Source organism: Lissotriton helveticus, chromosome 2_2, assembly GCF_964261635.1.
Source record: "Lissotriton helveticus chromosome 2_2, aLisHel1.1, whole genome shotgun sequence".
NCBI classification, from domain to species: Eukaryota; Metazoa; Chordata; class Amphibia; order Caudata; family Salamandridae; genus Lissotriton; species Lissotriton helveticus.
This window is the reverse complement of record NC_136060.1, coordinates 460,277,303-460,302,905: the sequence shown is the minus strand read 5'-3', so window position 1 is coordinate 460,302,905 and position 25,603 is coordinate 460,277,303. Positions and strand designations below refer to the sequence as shown.

Sequence of the window (25,603 nt, the reverse complement as noted above, 5' to 3'; positions counted from 1 at the left end):
ATGCCAGCCAGCTCCAGCCAATCACGCTCCAGCACCCTCACAGCACATGCACACATATCTCAATGTCCAGAAGTAACACTTCCCTTCTAGACACATACAAGCCGCACATACCATTGCGCAGCATTCACTCTCACGAGTTCATACATACTAAACTCGAGCCTGCACTCCCCACACATCAGGAACTACCAGGGCACACACATTCCCCATGCATTCCTATGGGAGGGCAGGCCAGCCATACTACACGCACGCACTTTCACTCTGGGACCCAGGGGAAAAGTGCGCAGAGACCCAAAATCACTGACACAGGGTCACACATAAGGCAAAAAGTTTAGGGGCGAACCTGCCCTGCGGGCCAAGTCCAACACAACCCCCTTCCAGCCAAAACGCAGGGGAGAACAATCACCACCGTGATGGACTTCCCTGCTTGGGGCGATAGAACACGGACGCAGGCCCGCCACTGCCGGGACACCCTCCTGTTCTATGCCACGGTGAACCCCTAGGGTTCCTTCTAAAGCTACCGTAAGGACCAGCTGGGCTACCCCACTGGTACTCCTCAGCTGTTTGCGGCCAGGACCAGGCCCTAGGCCACCCAGGTGCCACTGGTTCCTGCCTACTCACGAAGTGGGGGGTAGTAACCCCAGGCCCATAGTAGCCACTCTCCACTCTTCCTGTCTGCCAGACAGGGCTAGACTGCCACTGGTTCTCCAGCCTAGGGTCTACAACCTCAGGTGGACCAGGAGTCTCAGGGAAGGCTCTCCTCCCCTTACCTCTTCTTTTAGGGTTCCTCCTCCCCGTGCGAGGGGGACACCTAGAACGCCATTCCAACCTAGGGTTTAACCCCTCAGGTTGCGCCGGGGTCAGAGGTGGGCTCTCCCACCCTCTGCACCCCCTTCCAGAGGTCTGCCCTCTCCCACCTGGAGAAGTTCCTCTGGAAGAAGAACCGGTCAGGACACTGGTTACAGTCGTCCTACCCTTCAGGTCAGGCTGATCCTGAACCTGGCCATCCAACCTCCGGTCTAAAACCTTTGGTGGAACAATTGCCTGGCACTCCAGGACTTCTTGGGACTCACCCACAATCCCTCTGAGGTTAACAACTGACACATCTGTTGTGTGACTGTCTGTCTGGCGCAGATCTCCCGCCCTCTGTCCACCTGACAGTGCGTGACGATCCCCCAGACCAGAAGTGGTGCCACCCGGGTCCCTCCAAGAAGATCTAGCCCACCTGGCTAGTCTCTGGTCCACTGGTGCATCCACTGGGAAACTCATCCCCCAATCACTCCTCACGCTGGACTCCTGTACCCTCCCTACCGGAGCGGTACTGCCAGCCTCTGGAACCACAGGAGCTCTGGTTACAGACGCTCCAGGTCCTCTACTCACTAGGAGATCCTCCTCAAATGGGCTAACAGGACAGCCTAGGTCCCCAACCTGGTGTTCCCTCAAGAAACCACCCAGGCTCTGAGACAGGGCTTCGGGCCTCTGGGGGCTCTCAGCCACCCACTGACTCCTGCTCCACTGAGCCAGGCAGTCAGCCCCTACACCCTTCTCACTATACTGGGACCTAGCTGGGCTACACTGAGCCTCTTCCACCACGCTGGGCTGGAAGATCCCTGACCCACTACTTTCGGAGTCACTCACCAAGGACTCTACAGAACCTCTGGCCCTTTCCCAGCGGTCTGCTTCCTCAGCAAGTAACTCTGGATCAGTAAATCCAACTTGCAACAGGTGTTGGCGCAACTCTGGCGGACAACCACTGAGCACCTGCTCTTTGACAATAAGATCAAACAAGACTTCAAAATCAGAGTCAGTGTGAACCTCTACCCAAGCCCACAGTGCTCCATGACATTCATCCTCAAACTTCTCCCACGACTGGTGAGGCAGCTTCCTACTGCCCCTGAATTTCACCCTTAACTCCTCTTCTGGGGAAACAGGTACCAGACTGGGGGAACTGGGACTGGGATTCCCTATACTGGAATCTAAATAGCTGCCACCACTGGACTCAACCCTCCCTGGGGGATCCAGAAAATTAAGACTGCGCTCAGGGGATAACCTACACTCTAGGGCTATCCTCTCCCTGGCCAAGGCCCTCTCAGCCTCTGCAGTCCGCTCATTCACACCCAGCTGCGCCATCTCTCTGGCATACTCTAACCGGAGCTTCTCCATGGCCAGCGGGTGCTCCCTCTCTTCTCTCCTATCCACCCACTCCTCTGGGGCCAGGGAAAGGGATGGGGTGCTACATCTGACACTGGACCCAGCAAGGGACTCCCTATCTAGGGGGTACTCACTCTCTGCTGGCGCCCATCCACTGTCAAACTCACTCTCCACATCAGACTCTTCAGGGCTCCCCTCAGACCCACCACCCTCATGGTGTGCGGTCCGGGCCCTCTCCCTCTCACTGTGCTCACGCTCCCAGTCACTCTTCTGCCACAGGATCATGTTATCCCTAAGCTTGGACTGGGTGTCTGACTCACTCACTGGGATGTCTCTCTCCTGACATAACCGTACCAACTCATGCACACTGTACTTAAACAGGCCACAAAGGTTAAAAGGAGATTCCATCTTAACAGGATGCTCACAGACACGTGCAACACAAGGGACCTTAGCAGTCTGAAGTAAGAGTACACAATTCCAAAACTTCAACACTCTCCTTATCAAAGAGAACTCATACTAATGCATCCAGAAAAACACACCATTCATCCACACACACCCTCCCCTCGGATCGGTAAGGCAGTTTCTACCACCCCTGACTTCTCAACCTGACCAAAGTGACACCGGTACCAAACTCTGGAAGCAGGGCGGGGGACAAATGCACTGAACACAATTATAAATGACACTCTTCAGGAGCAGAAAAAATGGAATTTCACCAAAAACAATAATCCCCAAAATGTGGTTATCTAACAATGTAGAGCTTTGAAGTGCGGCCAGCCGCTACTGTGGTACACCGCAAACACAAATCCTTATCCCACCGCTTGCCGCCAATGTTGGACGTGGGATCCCCGGCTGGCCAGGGCTTTCGCCAAAGTCAGCCAGAGACCACCACACCCAAGTCAGGGCAAGGGAGTTACACGCCAAGATAACCCCTACTCACCCTCTAGGTAACGTGGCGCGAGCAGCAAGGCTAAACTTGGAGGCGATGTAGGTTAAGTATTTGCGCACGCACCCCAGCAACAACAACCAAAGGCCCACCACAAAGGAAACTCCACACAAGGTTATATAAAAATAGCCTTTGTATTACACCAAAACACATTAGATAAAACACACATTTTACAATGTGCCAGAGGCACGGGCCGAATTTACAAGGGATATGTACAAGACAGGGCCACCTGGACCACTGTCAGGAATCAGAAGTAGCACTTTCAGAACTTAGCACTTGTAGAAAGAAAAATCAGTGTAGCACACAATATAAAAATAGAGCACCCAACCAGTAATCACTGGTAACAGGACCTCACTAGCACCACCTGTACTAGGGAGAAAACAACCACCTATGTATTACAATACCTGTAGGGGTGTAAGAGGAAAACACATGATGCAATGCATAACATTCATTCAGAGGTGTAAAGGCACATGACGCATAAAAACACATTCAGAGGTGCAGGGGAAGGAAACACATGATGAATAAACTACCCATTCAGAGGTGTATAGAAAGTACAATTGCGCCAAACTCACGTAAGTCACCACCTGTGACTGTCCCTAGGCCCTCTGGCCTTGTTGGGGCTAGGACGCCCTGTGTCCAAAGTGTCAGGGTCCTAAACGTGGCAGTTGCCCACAAAGTGCTGGGCAACTGGTTCAGGGAAAGTTAGGGCAAAGTTGGAGCCTCTCTGGGCTCAAAGAACCACCACTGTGGCACTGGTGAGCCTCTCTTAGGCTCTCTTACACAAGTAAGGGGGCTGCTGAGCCTCTCAGGGCTCCAGCAACAAAAGGTGCAGCCTCGCTGGGCTGTGGGGTCCCTCGCTCTGGGGACCCAAAGGGATCAAGTTTGCCAAGAGCCTCGCTGGGCTCTAATGCTACTGGTGCCCCTGGGGCACCTCGGGGCTCCACAGGCACACGGAGATGTTCTCTCTCGTTGGAGCCTCTCTGGCTCGGGTTGGAGTCCCCCTCTTGGGGACTCGGGTCACTTACAAATGCCCCCTGAGCCCTCAGGCTCAACACACACGGGCGCTTCTCTTTGGGAGTCCCCCCTCTGGGGACTCGACGTGAACGTGGGCGCTCAGAGCCTCTCAGGGCTCGTGAAATCAGGAAATGCCCCCTGAGCCCTCAGGCTCAACACACACGGGCGCTTCTCTTTGGGAGTCCCCCCTCTGGGGACTCGACGTGAACGTGGGCGCTCAGAGCCTCTCAGGGCTCGTGAAATCAGGAAATGCCCCCTGAGCCCTCAGGCTCACAAACACCCAGGCGCGAGGTCGCGCTACAGAGAGGGGGCGGGGCGGACACCGGCAATGTGTCCCGACGCTCCCCCCCCTCCTCTGCAGGCAGGCACTCACCGGTCTAGCGCTGGGCTCTCCAGCGGCGGCGGGTCTCTCCCGCTGGTCCCGGGGCTCTCCTTTCCTCTCGGGGAGCCTCGGCAGGCTCTCTCGCGGCTCGGCGAGGGAGGCGGGACTTCCGGTCGGCCTTTCCTGGGCCGCACTCTGATTGGCCGGCAATCCCTTCACTTCCGGGTCGCCGCGGGCAGCGCGGCGGCTCGCTTTAGGCAGGCAGGCGGGCTCCCAGACGATCCGAGGAGTGGGCTCCCTCGTAGATCACTCAAAATCGGGCAAACCAATACGGCAATGAGCGGGGTGGCACCCGCGCCGTCAAACCACCACACAGGGCGGGCAAAATACAGCGCTCACGGCGCTCGGGCAAAATACAGCGTTTTCAAGCGCTAGGCAGGCGATCTCAGCGCTCCTAGCGCTGAAGGGCAGAGAGCAGCGCTCTCAGGCTGCAGGCAATGAAGTCCTCAGTGCTCCCCAGCACTGAAGGACAGGACAGGGCTCCAGCAGGGGCTGGAGGCAGGCAGGGGGGGCAAGGCTGGGCCAGCGCCAGCACACTGGGTCTCCAGGCAGGGAGACAGTCCAAGTGGCGGTCCTCCTGGCCCCAGCAGCAGCAACAGCCCCCTCTGGCAGGATCCAAAAGCAGAACAACTTCAGTGGGGACACAGCCCCATTTTTATACAGTGCATTCCTTTGTTCAAGGGTGTAGAGTGGGGGCGGAACCAGTCGCAGCTGGTACTTGAGTACTCTGTTTACCTCAACCACCCTCTCTATTCACTGGCAGGGCTTGGGTCATTAGACACACCACAGGGGGGCGGAGCCAGCATTGTGTGGGGAAAACCCAGCCCATCCAGGACACAGGTACACTCCTCCCACACATCACTCATGCTAATCTCCCACTCACCACCGGGCAGACCCATCCAGACTTCCTGGAGCCTGGCATGCCAGCCAGCTCCAGCCAATCACGCTCCAGCACCCTCACAGCACATGCACACATATCTCAATGTCCAGAAGTAACACTTCCCTTCTAGACACATACAAGCCGCACATACCATTGCGCAGCATTCACTCTCACGAGTTCATACATACTAAACTCGAGCCTGCACTCCCCACACATCAGGAACTACCAGGGCACACACATTCCCCATGCATTCCTATGGGAGGGCAGGCCAGCCATACTACACGCACGCACTTTCACTCTGGGACCCAGGGGAAAAGTGCGCAGAGACCCAAAATCACTGACACAGGGTCACACATAAGGCAAAAAGTTTAGGGGCGAACCTGCCCTGCGGGCCAAGTCCAACACGGACCAAGATTGCTCTGGGCCGTTCCACCTCTGATTGCTTTACTTTCCTAATTACAAAAGGAAAGCGATGCGCCCGTTCAATAACTGTAGACCAATCCCAAGAGGTCAGCTCAGGAAAGGCGTCCTGGAAAAGATCACAGATGAATTTCCGTACATCAGGGCCCCCCATTTCTTCTGGGACCCCCAGAACTCGCAGATTACTCCTGCGCGATTGGTTTTCCAACTCCGGAAGTCTAAAGCTTATGTCATCCCGTTGGGCTTTTATAGCACAGAGCTCAGCTTTTTGTGCCGCGACTTCATCCTCAAGCACGGATATTCTAGACTCTAGAGGAAATATCAGAAAAAATCTTGGTAACTCGCCTGACAGCGTTTTGCACCTTTCTGCATTTAGGGGCCGATTAGGATGGAGGATTTTCCGCCTCCTCCGGGCCGGAGGAGGCGGAAAATCCTCTGCGGAGGCTCCAAAGACCCACCGCCAAATTAGGATGGCTGGTGGGTCTGGAATTCCGTCCGCCGCTTTTCCGCCGCGGTCGGCTTCCGACCGCGGCGTAAAAGCTATAACATGGCAGGCGGTGTCTATGAGACACCGTCCGCCATATTATGATGGTTGTGTTAAACTGCTTTTCCACGGCGGCTTTTCCGCCATGGAAAAGCATACGGACTTTCACTTTGGGGGCCCGTTGCGGGCCCCCTGGGTGAATGGGGGGTGGGGGGTGCACATGGGGGGTACCTATGGTACCCCCCTGCATTTGCGTGCACAAAGCAGCAGGCACCGTGCGGTGCCTGCCGCTTTGTGCATGTAAATGTAACACATGCTTTTTTAACATTGCGGCGGGTGCAGCTTGTAGCTGCACCCGCCGCAATGTTAAATATAGAGGATGTGACCGCCACCCTGGCGGTCACATCCTAATCAGCACGGAGGGAACGCCGCAGCCCCTGCGGACGTTCCCTCCTCCTCAAGGGTGGCGGACGGACGCAAGTCCGTCCGCCATCCTAATCGGCCCCTTAGTTTGTGTGCGAGCAATTTCTATTTTAGACTCCGCTCTATGAGCTACCATTGTATTATAAATCATAGCTAAAGTCACCTCAGAGTCATTATGCGGCTCTTTAGACTGCTCAGTTCCAGAACATCCATCTTGAGGCATAGCTTCCACAATCGCGCCACTAGAATCAGATGCCTTATTCTTGGTGCCTGTAGATTTTCTAGCTCTATGCATTTTTACGTTTGTCATAGGCCCCGGGGAAGTTTCACTTATTCTAGAGTCTTCATCCATACTGCTTTCCTCCGGGTAGTCTGCCCAGTCCTTATCAATACTCTCATCCGAGGAATGATCTGACATTGAATAAAAATTGTCAGCCGTCTCTTGAAGGGCGAGAGAGTCAGGGCATATAGCATCAAGCACCAGAGGCGGCGTTGTTCCCTCAATTGGCACATTTAAATCAGCAGCATCTGCGGTGTCTAAGCTAGCCTCCCTATGAACTCCATCTTCCATAATGCACCCATCCGGGCTCTTTTCCACATTGTTAGCAGTGTCTAGCAAAAGTGCTTCTGAAGCTAAGATATCTGACGCCTCCACAGAGAAATCCCCATCATGAATTGACTGACTCGTTGATACAGTATCAGAACGCTCTTGCAGGTTAGTTCGCATTACCTGTTTCTCAAACATCTCAGGGAGTGTTTGTACTACAGGATTCTTACTAGGCGTCTTCTTTCGCTCCACTCCCTTTTTCGTGCTTGATGCCGACTCCGACTGCAGAAATGGTTTTTCGAGACCACCCGATAACCCTGTCTCACCCGCATGTCCGTCTTCTGCACCGGGCTGTCCTGTAGCCTTCGTTCTGCCGCCTCTGGTGACCGGGGGCTTTGAGGAAGGTTTTGGCGGCATCTTCGGCATCTTCGGGTCTGGACTGGTACCCCAACACAGGTACTGATACAACCCTAGAAAGGGGGGAGGGAGGCGCCAAACAGGCACTCGAGGGAAACCAAGAAGCAAAAACGGTGCAACCATGAACAGCGCACGTCCCACGCTGGAGCCGTCTGCTGTCAGCCGTCAGCCACTCATTTAACTGAAATCTGTAACTGTTGCAACAGTACTTCGTGTAATCCGCGTTTCAGATTGCCGGTGTCAAAAAGAACTCCCATCTGCGCTTGCAATAGCCGGGGCAGACTGCGTGAACACCATAGACTTTTTCTCCCTTTTCCGACCGGGAGTAGAGAGCAGGCACCTCACTCAGCCGCTGCTGCGGCCGCCAGCTTGCCTCGACTCCTCCCGAAAAAAAACATCCATCTCCTAGCAAGGGGGAAAATCTAAGGTAAGGAATCTATAACTAAAAGTCTCCCATACCTTAGGGCCCTGATAGGCGAACAAACGCCCCCCCAAGTGTGACCGATTAACTTTGGGTATGATATAGAAGAATAACTGTTGATAACAGGGTTGTCTTTGTCCAAAGGGTTCCAAGTGACATCATAGATCAGCTACCCAGATGTGGATGCATCCTTGGGATCTATGCACAGCATTACCTCAACTCTCTCTGTCCTCTTTGGTGTTCTAATCTGCATTCCCTCTGAGAGTCCTTTCTCCCTTTTTGTATAAAAACAATGCAAAAAACATATTGGACCTCCTGCCACCCTTCCTCATTAGCCACTGTACAAATGCCTTGACAAATATATATTAAAGTACCTGGCATCCTGTAACCCTACCCTACCTCCCACTGACCCTTCACTCAAACTCCGGTCCTGGGTGTTGCTCTCTGTTCTGGAGTAGAGACAGCTTTGTTCTGACAGCAGCTCTGGCTGAGCTGCTGTCAGCACAGAGACAATTTCCTGTCAGGCACAGTTCTGCACAGTCATGCAGCTGACTGGAAAGGCAATAGATGGTGATGCTGAACACCTCCTTCATTCCCTTACCTCCTTCAGGGCTGTTGAGAAGGGTTACTAATACAGTCTACAGCGGTGTATAATTATTTAGAGGCTCAGGTGAGCCAGGGAGAACTGTTGTCCCCTTCCCTGGGTGACATTACAGCAGCCGAAAGCCATTTTTGTGTATCACTACAGGCTTGTAATAGAAGAGAAAAATAATAGCTGGAATTTGAGTCAATTTTACATGCATACCTAAAAAGGAATTGTATACATGACTTTATACTGTATATATTGTGGTCTGCCAGATAGTAGATGTTTAGATTAGACATGCCTGATTCAGAACCATTTTTTGTTTTATATACATTTTAAATATATTTTATCTTTAAAGGAAACAAGAGGAAAAAATCCACCCAAGAGGATTGAAACACCAAGCAATGCATCTACAAATAAGAGGGATGAAAGGCAAGAAACAAGGTCAGAAGTAAACAGAGATAGTAATGAAGAGGAGGAGGAACATCCTAGTAAGCCAGGTGTCCTCTACTCGCAAGTAAGAACAGATCAGAATCCTGCAAGTGGTGAAGAATCTGTCACATCATCCCTGCATGAATCTCGGCTTGCCCTTAGTGAAAGCACTTATGGCACTTCACGTGGTACCACATCTAGTCGCCAACCACCGGCTGCAGAAGATCCAAGACGTCTACATGCTCCGTTTAACCAACACGCACCAGATTCGAGTAGCAGTGATTCGAGCTCTAGCATGTTTACAATAAGAAGCGATCCAATTATGGTAAGCGCCAACTCATGCGAGACAGAGTCCCTGCATTCTAAAGTCAATGAGCCAGAAGAAGATGACTATTCCTCTCCAACTTCAGCGATGGGGAGAAGTACTGGTATGGAAGAAAGAGTTTCTCGCAGTCGAAGCAATGTTGCAGCCAACTCTACTCATCCAGTTGACGCTTCTGAAACTTTTGATGATGGGGACATGAGGGACTATCAGTTGCATTTTGTAAACAATCCCACTGTTGACAATTTAAGTGCTAACAATGCGGTGGGCTTATCTCCCTCTGAAGGCCCTAACTCTCGAAGTAATGTTGATGAAGAAAAGGACAACATAGCTTTAGCGCATGTGGTCCTTCCAGCTATTATGTTTGCACTTGTTGGGATCTTCTTACTGTACAAAACACGACAAAAGCAGTGAAATGAATATAAAACGCAGGCCCCACCTCCCCCACTTCCCTCAGCTAGAAACCACACAGTACCAAAGGAGAGAGCGGAGACCAGGACACACACTTAAATCAGACCAATCAACCCCCTCAGGGTTGAACTTAAGTTTTGTAGACTTAAGCCATAATCCAAGCCTCTGCAATTGTGATTCTTTTACATAATCCGGTCTGCCCCAGAATATCGGTTCTAACTTGACCGGTAATTGAGCACTCCATGCATTTTTGCCAACATAATTTTCACCTGGTAAAATTATTTGGGAATGCTTTGTGACAACCAAGTTTACAGACCAGGACACAGCATACACAAAATTCAACCAGTTCATTATTCCCCACTCTAAGGTTCTAAACTGGGGATGATGCGTAGATTGCAAACTTAGTAAAGTACAGTGCCCCGAAATATCAGTTTCTTACGGGTTTGCAGTTAGTACCTGGGGTTATGCGATACAGCGACTGAGGGCCTTGGACTGTGGGCTTGATGGCTGCCCAGTGTTTGCCAAAGTGTGGTGAGTTGGGCAGATGAATCATTTGTACTGATAATCAAGATAACTAACTCATGGTTCTCTCTTCAACCAAAAATGGAAGGCGAAAAGCTGACTAAAACTGAAAATCAAACCTGTTTTTATTAATATACTTGGTGTTTTGGGTGGTTGTTTTCAAACTTTATCAATAGGCTTTTAAAGATAATGGTACACATTCAGTTTAATTGTTTATTCTAGCAGAAGCAAATACATTAAATTGCACTATTTTGTTTATAAAACCTGCCTTAAACAACGTTTGCCTCAGAATGGAACATGCATTAGTTATTATGCTTCTTTTATAGTATATATGTGTGGCATGGGTTCTGAAATCTCTCTTTTTATGTAGAACAAAACATAAAATGCGATATGCACTAAAGTTAAAACAATTATATTGTTATTTTGTAAACATGGCTTATCGCAGTAAACTGTGTAATGTTAGATCACCTTCATGCTCAAACAAGTATGTTTCTTGTTTCTCTCCCTATCAACAAGCTGTCAGTTCATAACTCTATCTAACAATGCCTAATACTGTTTATAACTCAAAGCGTTATGGTAAGTTGTCATGTGGCCTTATGTGCTTCTTTTGCACCTCTGCCTTAAAAGCCAGCTTTGCCATTGGGCAGGATGCCACTGCTTTGACTTTCTTGTGCCTGGCCTGGTGTGGCTGGCCATACCTACAGTGGACATCTTGTTTGCACTGAATGACTCTGGACCTTCTGAAACAAACCAGATCTTTAGGAGTTGGTATCTTCATTTATCCAGTGGCCAACTAGGCTGGTTCTCATGCTTCATTGCTGAGAACAAGGGGAATGAAGATCTACATTCTGTCCAGGACACCATCTGCTCCTTTTGGTTCTTCCCAGACAGTTATCAAAGTAAGACATCTGGGGAATGTCCTCTTTTTCGACTGATACTGAAGTAGCTTGGCATCATCAACTCCTGGAAGGCATATTTGTTGATACTGGCAGCCTCACAGGGAGTTTTGTCAGGTTTGTGGGTAAAGGAACAGTAGCCCCTCAAGAACAATATTTCTTCGTCTTCCTCCCACTCAGAGTCTAATCTTCTTTCGCACCCCTTAACTCCCACTACACTTTGATGTACTTTGCATGCCCTTGCGATGTAAATGTCTCTGAACGCCTCTGTAAATCCTGCATATGGTTCATGTTATCTAAATCAGATCTCCCATGCTCTCCCGGATGGGTTCATTCTTTATAAACACACCATATAAAGGTAGTAAATACAAATCAATAAAAGGCCACCTTTTTTGGCCTCCAATAATCACCAATGTGGTGATTTGGGCCTGCATGTGATGTTATTTTACTCATATGTGTCCACGCCTAGAACAGTGAAAATGTCTCATTCTCCCAGGAAGCGATCTATTTCCTCCACTAGGTGCTCTATCTGCAGTTCTATCTAGACGTCTTGGTCATTGTGCCAAAACCTCACATGATTTCAACTCAATGTACCTCTTGCACCACAGTTGTTTTAGACACACTGTTGCAGTTGCCGATAGAGGCTTGTGGCAATCAGGCAGGTTGGAGTGCATTTCTGAATGCACAGTTACACCTCCAGAGGATGTTAGGACCATTCCATCTTAAATTCATGTGGCCCTGGCAGAATGCAGTTGGAAGATAGAAATGAGCCCTCCTGGTCCCAGGGCTGTAGATGGCGCGCTTACACTTTTTAGGGTGGTTCCAGGAACTGCATGTCTCACTGTCTGAATTATCTATCACTGTGGATTCCTTTAGGTACCTTTAGGGTGCTCCAACGGAGCCCTTGAACAGCCTCTTCATGTAAACATCTTAGAGCGCAAGACTATTGTGTTGGCACTAAATGTCATTCTCTCACCCCTTTCAGGCTAAATACTTTAGATCCATGAAGATAAACCACAACGTTTGTTTACATCAGCAGATAACATGCATTGGCAAAGCCAATAGGTCTGGGAACAATCCCCCAGATGCATCAAGCATCTATTTTGCGATTCCTTATTAGCGAAAAATAAGGATTCGCTAATAAGGAATAGCAAAATGCCATGCATGAAGAACTCACTTTAAAAATAGCAATTTCTTAAAATTCCTTAATTGCGAGTCGCAATTAAGGAATACCTCCCCATTCATTCCTATGGGCCTAGAGGCCCATAGGAATGAATGGGAAGACAATCTCAATTTGCGATCTCAATTAGAGAATCGTAAATTGAGATTGCAATTTCAAGGGTGCCAGGGTGTCAAAAGGACACCCTGTTGCACCCCTGAAATCCGCATATGGGTACAACTTGCACGCACACATGCCCTAAGGGCATGTCTGTGTGTAAAATGGAACTTTGAAAAATGCACTTTAGTGCATTTTGCAAAGTTTTTGCAAATTACCATGAAGTTCAACTTCATGGTAATTTGCGCCCCCTATTAGCGAAATCGCATTTTTTTTTAACTTTAATGCATTGCATTTAAGGAATCTCAATTTGAGATTCCTTAAATACAATAGCAATTTTGTGATTTCTTAAATTGCGATTTTTGCATTTGGGATGATGCATCCCAAATGCAAAAATACCGGTCGCAAAGGGCAGATTCAGAGAATCTGCCCATTTGCGAGCGGTTTTTAGCTTGATGCATCTGGGCCAATGTACTCAAGTATGCAGCATTAGCACATTAGGAACGAGATACAAAGAGTGGAGTCATTAGGATTGAACAGAGAGCGCACGTTCAATTCATGTGCTCAAATGTGGGGGGAAGGATACTCCCAAACAGCCAATAGCATTAGGTGAGAGATGAGTACTCCACTGGGCTTAATCACAACGCGATTGAGAAAGGCCACTGGCTGAAAGCGACTTGTCAAAGAAAGCCACTGGCTGAAAGGAGTGCTCCCAAAGCCTCATCCATGTATATTATTAACAGTAGACCTGTTTGACGTTCTCACTGCCAAACAAAGACGTAAGAATCAACCATGTACATATGTTCTTGAGCACCGGATCTGGTCTTTGGGTCGCGGTTCATGCAGTATACTGGCCCCCCACCTGAAGACACTGAATGGTTTACCTCCAAAATGGAAACTCAACAACTCATTGGTATCACCACTATTTGTTTGTTTCCAGACAATGAGTCTAATGTAGTTAGTGTGCCTCCTGGATGGAATAAGCATTCTTTCTGTGATGGATAAAAGAGGAGAGTTCATGTCCCTCTCTTTTCCACAAATTGTAAAGAAGGTGATACAAATTCAGCAGTCGCTTAGTGCTATGTCACGTGCAGTGGCTTAGTGCTATATTACGTGCTGCTCCTTGCTCCGTTGGCCCTTTTGTCTCCTCAAGGAACACATGGATTGTTCTTTGCTCTCGTTCATCCAGCTTTGCATGTTAGTTGTCATATACTTAATATATGAACATGTTGGGCAGTCCACATCAAACATCTACATCTTTAAAGCAGCATGGGTGCAGCTGTGGTACAGTATAACAGCACATGACTCACTCTTTGCAATTTGGGCTTGCCTAAGAAGAAAAACCTCTTGTCTGATTGTTTATATGTGGTTTTATTTCCTACTAGGTGTAGTGAGAAGTTCAGAATTTACAAAAGTCAGATAAGTAGTTTTTGTTATTACTTAACACTGTGGTTCACTAAAGTAACTGATATCTTCTCTGGCTTACTACAAGTGCATTCCTTCTAAGATCCATATAAGACCCCCACAGTGGAGTTCTGTGACCGACACCCTGAAGGAGCTCCCATGGTCTCTGTATTCAGTATGAACCATTGAGCCGCTGTTGGCATGAACTAAATTAAGTTATGTTGATATGTCAAATTGTGGGTAAACAAGGAGAGAGCAAGGATAATGTAGGGGTACATCCCTATCGCCAGGATAAGTAATAAACAAACAATGTGGACAAACCCACTGCAAGAGGACGGCTCACTTGTATGTGAGGGCCAAGAAACCCTACTTTTTGTTAAAAGACCCCTCACTCAACAACCTAGTTGGTGGCATGCTTCATCATTGGGGCCCCAACCGGTTAGTCGAATACCACCCGGTTGTGCTGCGACGCTTGGTTACAGCGGAGCTGGTGTCGTGTAATATGTGAAGGAAGTGGTGATAGTTAAAAAAATCTCTGTGAATCCTTAGTAATTAAACTTTATTCTTAGCGGCCCAGGATAAGGTTAAAATGGGATGGACGGGCAACTGTTCCTTGTTATCCCTGAAAATAGGTCTACATGTTTCAGCCCCATAAAATGCGGTGGGGCTTTCGTAGGGCCAAGTACGAAGGTGGGTAATGTGAGGGAGTGGCAAAAGTATACCATGTGAACTGTGATTGTCATCACACGCGCTAAGGTGTGTTGTTTGGCGAGTGGTGTCTGTATACTCACAGACCCACGAGGAAAAAACACTGGTTATGTGTTGCTAGTAGCTTATAGCAGGACCCGAGAGGAGCGCCCGTCTGTAGTCATACCATCATCAAGACGGAGCACCCGCGAATGGCACCATTATGGTCTTGCCGTGGTCTTGGGTGTTCAAATTAAACAGGTCATTCTCTATAGGTCAACATCTACACCTACCCCTGCCCAGGGTGTCTGTTTTATTGCCATCTGCCATGATATGGCAGGGCCCATGTGCAATATGTCCCCTAAGTCCCCGATATGTATATTGGTGGGCATATGGTGATGAGTCTGAATCATTGTGTGAGCAGGTAGAGAGTAATAGCCATCTAGGTGTGTCCGGTAGTGGGTAGCATCACCATTTCAACTGGGGAGGCAATACTGCCATATGCATCCCAGATTGGGATTTTGGCATTGCTGCGGTCACCATTCCAACTGGGGAGGCAATACTGCCATATGCATCCCAGATTGGTATATTGGCGTTGCTGCGGTCACCATTCCAACTGGGGAGGCAATACTCCCATATGCATCCCAGATTGGTACATTGGCATTGCTGCGGTCACCATTCCAACTAGGGGGGCAATTCTGCTGAATTCATCCCAGATTGGGATCTTGGCGTTGCTGCGGTCACCTTTCCAACTGGAGAAGCAATACTGCCAAATTCATTCCAGATTGGGATTTTGCCTTTGCTGAGGGCATCATCACCATTTGAACTGGTGAGGCAATACTGGCATATTCATCCCAGATTGGGATTTTGCTGTTGCTGCGGTCACCATTCCAATTGGGGAGGCAATACTGCCATATGCATCCCAGATTGGTATATTGGCATTGCTGCGGTCACCATTCCAATTAGGGGGGCAATACTGCAGAATTCATCCCAGATTGGGATCTTGGCGTTGCTGCGGTCACCATTCCAACTGGGGAAGCAATACTGCCAAATTCATCCCAGATTGAGATTTTGGCGTGGCTGAGGGCAACATCACCATTTCAACTGGGGAGGCAATACTGGCATATGCATCCCAGATTGGGATTTTGGCTTTGCTGCGGTCACCATTCCAACTGGGGAAGCAATACTGCTGAATTCATCCCAGATTAGGATTTTGGCGTCGCTGCGGTCACCATTCCAACTGGGGAAGCAATACTGCCAAATTCATCCCATATTGGGATTTTGGCGTTGCTGAGGGCAGCATCACCATTTTAACTGGGGAGGAAATACTGCTGAATTCATTCCAGATTGTGATTTTGACGTTGCTGCTGCCACCATTCGAACTGGGCAGGAAATACTGCCATATGCATCCCAGATTGGTTTATTGGCGTTGCTGCGGTCACCATTCCAACTGGGGAAGCAATACTGCCAAATTCATCCCAGATTGGGATTTTGTCGTAGCTGAGGGCAGCATCACGGTTTCAACTGGGGAGGCAAGACTGACATATGCATCCCAGATTGGGATTTTGGGGTTGCTGCGGTCACCATTCCAACTGGGGAGGCAAAACTGCCATATGCATCCCAGATTGGGATTTTGGCGTTGCTGCGGTCACCATTCCAACTGGGGAAGCAATACTGCCAAATTCATCCCAGATTGGAATTTTGGCGATGCTGAGGGCATCATCACCATTTCAACTGGGGAGGCAATACTGGCATATGCATCCCAGATTGGGATTTTGGCATTGCTGCGGTCACCATTCCAACTGGGGAGGCAATACTGCCATATGCATCCCAGATTGGTATATTGGCATTGCCGCGGTCATAATTTATCCCACTTTGGGATTTTGGCGTTGCTGAGGGCAGCATCACCATTTTAACTGGGGAGGAAATACTGCCATATGCATCCCAGATTGGGATTTTGGCATTGCTGTGGTCACTATTCCAACTGGGGAGGCAATACTGCGGAATTCATCCCAGATTGGGATTTTGATGTCGCTGCAGGCACCATTCCAGCTGGGGAGGCAATACTGCCAAATTCATTCCAGATTGGGATTTTGATGTTGCTGCAACCACCATTTAAACTGGGGAGGCAATACTGCCGAATTCATCCCAGATTGGAATTCTGATGTTGCTGCAGTCACCATTCCAACTGGAGAGGTACTACTGATGTATTCATCCCACATTGGGATTTTGGCGTTGCTACAGCCACCATCCCAACTGGGGAGGCAATACTGCCATATGCATCCCAGATTGGGATTTTGATGTTGCTGCTGTCACCGTTCGAACTGGGGAGGCAATACTGCCTAATTCATCCCACATTGGGATGTTGGCGTTGCTGCAGTCACCATTCCAACTGGGGAGGCAATACTGCCGAATTCATTCCACACTCAGATTTTGACATTGCTGCATTCTGTATGCCTGCATTTTGTACGGCTCTGTATCATTAGACTTAAGAATATGAGTAATCTGATGGGTAGAGCTTCCCTTGTGTTAGCTAGGTCATTGGGGTGGGACATAATATCTGAAAGGGAAATGCTGAGCCCTATTTAGGGACAGCAAAATATCCAGCATAGAGCAGTAGGACATTAAGTAAGGGACGCTAATTCTCATCACTGTGAAGGCCTCTGGTAAAGGAAAGCCACACCTTGTTAAAAACACCTCTTTAGTCTCTCATTTTATAAACACTGTTTGCATGGGTTTATCTTCTGAATATCTAGCTGCCACTCCTCTGCTATGGGCAAAGTGACCTGTTCCTCTGAATACAGATTTTTGCTGCAGCAAGTAAGCTGGCTAGTCTGTAGTGTCCATAGACTAACAAACCTGCTGAATCAGTGACGTTTTGCAGCAGGTTCAAGAGCTCTGAGATTGGGGCATGTTCTCTCCAAACTGTGACAATCTATACCATACTCGTGACCAGTACGGTTGTATTTTCAGGAATTCCCAAAGCACATGCATCAGACTACAGTCTCCTTGGCTACGACACCTACCACAATTGGAGTCGAGTACCCAAGAGGCTCTCAATATTTTCAGAGAGAAGTCCAAGACCAATGGAATAGAATTTAAAGTAGCAGAATTTCAACGTTAATTCTCTCACAGTTTATGATCCAGGGAAAGAGAGGACTAGTCTTCCTGGAGAGTATTCCATATTCAACTGTGTTTAGCAAAATAGGTGAGAGACATTTATAGTAGAGTTGGAGAACAGTTCAGCAATAAGGGCATTATACATGCCAGACACGCGACCCGTCAATAGACTCAACTTATATAGATCAGAAAAGTTTGGGGCTTGGCTGTGTGCCAGGGCGGTACCTTAAGCAGTGGGAAATTGGACTTTGCCAGTGGTAGGAGTCACGCGAATCAGGTTCTGAACAAAGATCGTGGAAAGACTTGAGTGAGCCTTTATTCTATAACTGCTCCACAGAGTATCCCCTTCCTCAACCACCTGATCCAGACAAGAGACTTCCAGTCCACTCATAGACCCACATTGTGCCAAATGAGTTCAGAATGGTGTACCAATGGAGTTTAATATACGTTGGCAGTGATTGTATGAATAAATCTAAAGGACGTCTTTCCAGTATTCGAGGATGTTCCACTTAGTAGCCTCCCATAAGGATGGGTCAATCATCCCGCACAAGAAGCAGTCTAGTTGTGAAAGGTGGTGCACCATGTCATATGTTGACATGAGAGGGACGCAGGGATCCTAAGATACGGTGTGTGGTGTTAGTTTGTGAGGTTTCAGTCTGCGTTTCCTCTTGTTCCAGATGTACAATTTAATATCTGAGTCAATTTGGGCAGGCAATGGTTCCCGCTGCTCCTGAGCACCTGATTATATTTTAATGTGACTGTCATTCTAATGGTCTGAATCTAGCTACACATTGTTAATTTGAAATGGGACCATATTACAGAGTCGTTTTATGATTTTGGCCAGAAGAAGAGTCAGATTGTACTCGATCTGAATTCGGTTTCTGAAGGGATTTAAAAACTTGGCTCTTTGATCAAGTATAGATAGTAGTGGCCGAGTCTGTTCGTCAGTCTGCTTTTAGCTACGGGACGCCTCGGTTTGAGGCAGCCGCACGCTGTAAAAATGGCTTTGATTGATTGATCCGTCCGAGGCCTTTTTTCAGACATATTTCTAGGAATTTGATGGCTATTAGCACCCATTGAAAAGGTTAAGCCTTAGCCTTAGTGGCAGTGAGCGAAATCGGCAGTGCCCCACATTTCCTCCAGTTTATTCTATAACCAGAAAATCCCAAACATTAATGGATCAAGAACATCACCAATAACAATGAAGAGTCTGGTTTAGACAAGGTAAGCAAGATGTCAGCGTAACACCTCGGCCTGTCCTGATACGATTTGAATTCTATGACCATCACCTAAAGGCTGTATTGCAGTAGATTGAGGTTCCAAAGCAAGGAGGAATAAGGAACACCCATGATGGTGTCACGCTTCGTTGTTCTCATTTTTATTGATTGGGATAGGTAACCAATGCAATTGAGGGTCACGGATGGGGCATTATGTAACCAACAGATTTTTCATATGAAATTGTCCACACAACCTGCTCTCTGTACGGTCCTAAGGCAGTAGACCCATTCTAACAACTCAAAAATCTATCTCAGCATTTGGTAGGATAGCTAGAGTTCCTGAGGGAAGTCTAGCCTGCCATAAGAGGTGTGACTGTTTTTTGAGGTGCTGTCTAGATAAAAGGCCTGGCACGAAGCCCACCTGTGAGAAAGGTCTCAAGGATGGGATAACTCTGCATAGCTCAGTTGAAAGAATCTTAGCCAAGATGTTTACATCTACATTATTAGGGCATATGTGGCATTCGATGGAATCGTCATGAAAATCTTTGATCTCCATGTGAGTGAAGGTCCATTTTTGCCTCTCTGAATATGTATGGGGAGTGTCAGCAGATGGTTACCTGAAACCTCACCAGGGAAGCCTTCTTCCCTAGGGGGTTTATATGTAGGGAGAGAGGAAATGGGTTTGGTGATTATCGCTTTACTAATTTCGCCTTGAAGCAGGATTCTGCCTTAAGGGGATAAAAAGGGTAGCTGTAGCATCCCATGACATTCCTCCTTTAGTTAATGAGCGACATACAACCTTGGAATAAGAAGCAAATGCCTTGTTTATTTCTGAGGGATGAGTGAGCAAGTGATATCTAGTGGCTCGTATATTGCAGTGTGTGTCTGCAACCAACTGGCTTAGGTTTGCTACTAATATTCGGTCAGTCTTTTCCCCATGCTCATATTGCCTCTGTTAACATCAGGCGAGGTTGGATTATGGTGTAAGTCTTTGACCCTAATCTCAATGTTCAATTGTTTGATCTTGGATTGACCTGAGATTTTCATTTGGCAGTGGCGCAGACCTTTATTGTGAGTTCTCTCGCTAGGCTTTGCCACTACCCTAATTATTGGTGCACACAGGATAGAGCAAATACTTTCCCTAATGTGAGTTCACATATGTGAACACAGTCACCTTATCCAGTGGATCCCTGTACGCAGAAGCGCTCATACACCATCTAGCAAGGGTGGTGCTGTATGTCCTGTCCCTAAGAACAGCTGAATACGTCTGGGGTCTGTATTCCCCGTCTCCAATATTTTGCAGTGTTAGACATCATATTAATGTTGGCCTTGTACCAGGGTGTAATAAGTTTGAAAGATGGTACCATAGGCAGCACAGAAAGGTGTATTCCCTGTCCGTGCGGTGGAGTAGTCTCCACATATAAATTTCAAATTAAGGTCGGCCACCATGTTGTTTAATATTGCCCAGCCATTCAAATTGTATGTGTTGGGGAATCCTGTTTTGTCTAAGCGTGCATAAGATGTACCAGTCCCCTCCCACTACCACTGGCATATGTCAGCGAGAGAATGAGCAGCGTTTTCGATCGAGGTTCTAGTGTCAACATGAACGCCTGTAATTCTCAGTGAGCAGATTTGAAACCTAAGCGATAAGGCCCTCCCTGGGAACCGATGGGTAATAGCAGACTTAACGGGTTGTGACAGGTGGTCACTTAGGGTATTAACAAATAAATATAATCAACTGTGCCACAATAAGTTGCTTAACCTTGCAAAATTAACAGTAAATAGAAAGGCACTAAGCAGATTAAGCAGTATAGATTGCTAACCATATCAGCTGACAGGGCACAGGGTTCCATCTGCTGTTAAGGGCATGAGAAGATGGTGTAAGATAAGAACAATTGAACAGTCAATCAGCTGCTAAGCAATTGTCTCGTTGGGGGTCTGATTTGGTCTAGGAGTTAGGTTTCGGAATACAGACCATCACCTTCCAGATCAGTAGAGCGAGCTCTTAATCAGTATTCCACAGTAGGACTCGGCACACGGGAGAAAGGGAACAGATAGCAGACTAGAAGTACAACCAGATGTTATGGGAAGATATTAGTATGCCATGGAGATTGGCAGTTTTTCATGGATTGACATTATACAGAGAGGCAGGACATGGCAAACTGTATAACCCAGACTAAGATCAGACAATTCAGAAACAGAGCAAGAACAATATAATACGACAGGGAGCCATCAGGACCAGTAGCTCAACATCAATGGAGTACTCAGGTGCATAATCGACCTCATCAACATGGATGATTTGGTATCTACATGCAAAGGTATGCGGCTCCATGTGCTCCAATTTCAAACAGTAGGAAAACAGGCAAAAAGCACCATACAGAGCATTTTGTTAATAAAATAGGGGAAGTTGTGCTAGGGAGTTTTTAGTAACATTTAAAGTGGATCTTGGGCTTCCTTTCAAAGGAGACCTGGACTTATATTGATGAGGGTCTCCTTACCCGAAGTACACCAGTTCCCTCAATGATGTTGGTGCGGGTCCAGCGGTTACTCCAAATGCTCCTCGTCAAAGGAGACAATGTTCTCCAGAGTCACATTGTTCAGCTCAGTCTAGAAGTCCTCAAGGTCATGAGTCTCTACGTATTCACTAGTCTTAATGTCTGTGGTCACTATCATGATTGCAGGGTCCAGTAAGCTGTACTAAATGCCCCCTTGCTGTACTTTGGGATGTAGTGCCAGGAACTTTTTCCTCTTAACTTTTTTTTATAAAAGAAGTCTGTTGAAACATGTATGGGATTGGCTCCTAGCATGAGCAGATTGTTCTTCTTCCTAGCTGCTTAGACTACAAGTTATGAGGGTTGGTGTTGCTAAAAGGCAGGCGATAAGGGGGTGAGGGCGGTTTTTCTTTTTTTTCCCCGGTACCTCTTTGATTGGTTCTGTGCTTTAATCCTAGGTACTTTATAGGTTTCTAACAATTCTGGGAAGGAAATGTCTAGCTGTTTTGGGGAGTGGTACATTAGAAATGCTATCATATCTTCATCTTCTGCCTTTTCAAGAACTCCATGGATACATATATTGTCCTTCCTGAAGCAGCCCTCAAGGTCAGCGACTTAAATTTTTTAGGTACCAGACGACACACTGTCAATTAAGGTTGTTATCATATCTGCCGTCTAGGTTTTCCAATCTCTTTTCAGATAGGGCAAGCTCTTTGTTTAATTATGCCAGCTCAATGTGTATTGATTACACCTCGGACGACATATAGAAAGCCTTTGTATTCTTGATATTTCCTTAAAGACTGTCTGCAGAATTGTATTGTGAATCTTCATAGAGCCTTTTTTCAGGTACTCCTGGTTACCAGAAAGTGGTTCTTAGAATAGGAGTTTGAGTGCCGAGTAGCCAAAAGACATGAGGATCTGCAAGAGAGATGAATGTATACTTACCTTAAGTGAGCGTGAGACATGGCAATGGCACACTGGGCCTCTGAGCCAAGCAGAGCTGGCTGGATTAGTCGAGTGTCAGAGTGGAGATCGCAGCTGTGGGTGTATAGTGGATACAGTGCATGCCTGTATGTTTACTAAGGGCTGGAAGTGTTCCACAACATCATGCTAGGACTTTGTACCACCATCATTCTTAGACCGCCATGGCCTCTATTCACTGGCTCATGACAGACAAAGGTGATTGGATGTAGGAATGCACCATTGTTAGATCCTTGGTAAGAGGTTGGTCTGCAGGTTCTAGCTGTGAGCATGATGGACCCAGACAGTATCTATACACTATTCAGAAGCTGCCAGGAATCTAGTGCAGATATAACTTGCACTTATCAGTAATGTGCTTTTGAGGCCAGTTGGTGAAGCCTACTTTTGTAGATATCTCTAAGTAGTTTCACTCCTACAAGTTTCGGGCTTAGTCATTCTTAGTATTGCAAAGCTGCTGCACCCTTGAGGTCTCTGGCAAGGTAACGGCTGGCTGACTGCAGCCTGGCGCACCGCATGTACTTTGTGGTGTCTCAGGTCAGGGTCATTGTGGCATTTGCGTCCTTGAGTGGGTTGTGCTTCTACTTGCAGGTAGCCTCCAATGTATTCACCTGCAGGATAAGCAGCAGTCAGTCCATTTTTCCGGTACGGAGCCTACACAAGTTGACTCCCTGCGATACGAGCCACAGCGTTAAGATCCTCAAATCAGGTCACAGTATTGTGTCTGCGCTCCAGTGGAAGTAGTAAGGCAATAGTAAAGCACAAAAGCTTTCGCTGCTCAGGCAGCATCCACAGTGTCTAGAGGGAGTCACAGGTGCTTTTCATTATGGTTTTCAAATCTGTGAGGGGTCAGTGCTATCTCCCCTATTGTGGTCCTTATTTTGCTCATGCGCTATTGAATGACAGAGCTCACTATGGGTAAAGCCATCTTGGCTGGGCTTATCTCCGCCAATGGGTTCTTTCTTAATTTGCGTTTGTGATGTCTGCCTGTAAAAAATGCTGCTTTGGCATTATTGACTCAACCCAATAGCACTTAGTGCGCTTAGTGCTGTCTTGGGTATCATCAGTGATGGAGGATGTAGTTAAGTAGCAGGTGAATTACCAAGCTGTGTTTTTGCATTATCTTCGTGAATGGCCTGACGTGGCCACAATTTTAGGTCACATTATGACTTTGTTATTCGTATTAGGTTGATGAAGATGGGTTCCTATAATTTGCTTCACCTTCGCAGTCTCTGGGACTAAGTGTAGTGGCTGAATATCAATAATCTACTGCAGAGGGCAGAAACGCCACTTCTAATGTGAAAACATTGGACAAGTTAATTCCTTTGGGGTGTGAGGGTCAGGAATCCGGTGGATATATGTTGATGAATTGGTGGCACAATCGAAGAATAGGTCTGCATAAGGTGAGGTTCAGGAAGGTTGCTGAGAATTTTATGAAGGATCCTTACAATACAGCATACTTTGTATACTCATAAACCATGAGCCTCAGTGCACTGCTAGGAAAGTGGTTTGCCCCATTCAGGCTACTCTGGCTTCCTTTATGGCCAAGACAGAGACAGGGGGATTTTTACAAGTTCAAATTGATGCACTACTATTGCCAAGTTTCTAGTTCTAGAAAGTAATGTGGGGCAGTCTCTTAGTTGACATTAATATCTAAGGTGACTTTTGTTCCCAGTAGGTGCAGTCTCTGCAGAGGCTGCTGCAGCTCTAGGTGATAGGGTCAAAAGAGTGGACAGCTGGCAATCCATTTGCTTTCATGGATATATGCGACCGGAGTCACCATTCTTGTAGTTTATTCCTTATCATGGGTGATATACTGTTGACCTGGGGCCGAATGACAGAAATTTGGAATACTGTAATAACTTAGGGCCAGACACTAGCCTGCAGAGGAAGTGCTGGGAAAATGTACAATCACTGTATTGGATATTTCTTGCTTGGAAGATATAGATGCATGCAGGTGCTGTCTAACCCAATGCAAGATAGCCAGTATCTTTAATCTTGCAATATATTTAGAGTAGGGTAGAGTTCCCCGAAGTAGGTCAGATAGGATGGGGATACTTCTTTGAGTTGTAGATTATGGGAATGCTATCTCCCTCCCCTCAAATGCAGGAGTAACTTGCCTTGGAACCTGGACTGATCTTCCTGTATTCTCCACTAACAGATGCTATTAACAGCTGCTTAGAACAGTGATAGTAGCTTCCAGATTTTAAGCATCTGGTCTTGTTTCGCTAAGGGTTTCCGAAGGGAAAGCAAGGACTGGAAAAGGAGGGTCAGTCATGTTCATGGGTAGCACTGAGGTGCCCCACCCACTCTTTTGGCCTGGATCGGGAAGCTACACATGAACTGGCGGTGATGAACTCGCTAAACTGATACAGGTAAAAATATCATGATTCTTATACATACATCTAACCACAGAGTCTCACCCTGTGAATATTCCCAGGCGCTACACAGTATCTCGAAAATTTCACAACAGTGTTACTGCACAGCAGTAGGTGGCGCAGTGTGACACCACTCCATTGCCATTCTGATTTGGGAGTGATGAGCGTAGCAAATTTAAGCACCACCCATGCACTTTGATTTCAGTTCATTTCTTTCCACGCCTTCAGACGTGGATCTGGAGTTCTACTCCTCTTTTTCTTTACTTGGGAGGAGACCATTTTTTATTCTACTGACTTTTTTTTCCAAGTGTACAAGAGATGTCACTCCCGAAAGACAACAGTGATTGAGCCTTGTAGGGACTGTTACAAGGAAATGTCTGTGACAGATCCCCAGATGGCGAGCGTCTGGTGCGTAGGGTTCGTCACACGACTCCAAGGCCTGCGACAACTGTGCTGAAATGAGCCCAAAAGCCATTTGAGATCGAAAGGCGAAGCTCTATGTGGCAAAGCACTAGAGGGCCCCTGTGCAGGTACCTATCCAAGTGAAAGTCGAGGGCACGGACCCACTCTTTCTTGCTCTCACTCCAGAAACCATTTCGAGGCCGATCTTCATTGAGGTCTAAATGTTCAGGTAAGTCCAAAAAGAGACAAAAGAAGTCCAAGTAGGACTCAGCCCCTTCCATTCACTCTTCAGAGAAGGTGTGAGCGTTTCACTGTGCTTCTTGGTCTCAGTCACAATCTGAGGAGCTGATTCCATCTCTTGTCTCGATGCACCCCGAATTCCCTGGTCCATCGGTGACCTTGCA

The 25,603-nt window shown here is 47.5% G+C and overlaps 1 protein-coding gene across 4 annotated transcripts in view; it reads left to right on the top strand.

Annotated features, from left to right (window-relative positions):
• MAVS (mitochondrial antiviral signaling protein) overlaps positions 1-10,814 on the top strand; it is a 152,746-nt gene extending 141,932 nt beyond the window's left edge. For all 4 annotated transcript variants that reach the window (XM_078678703.1, XM_078678702.1, XM_078678701.1 and 1 more), the window contains one exon: positions 9,021-10,814. In XM_078678703.1, the coding sequence (XP_078534829.1) occupies positions 9,021-9,830 (810 nt within the window). In that variant the 3' untranslated portion in view covers positions 9,831-10,814. The remainder of the gene's footprint in view (positions 1-9,020) is intronic.
• Positions 10,815-25,603: the final 14,789 nt, after the last annotated feature.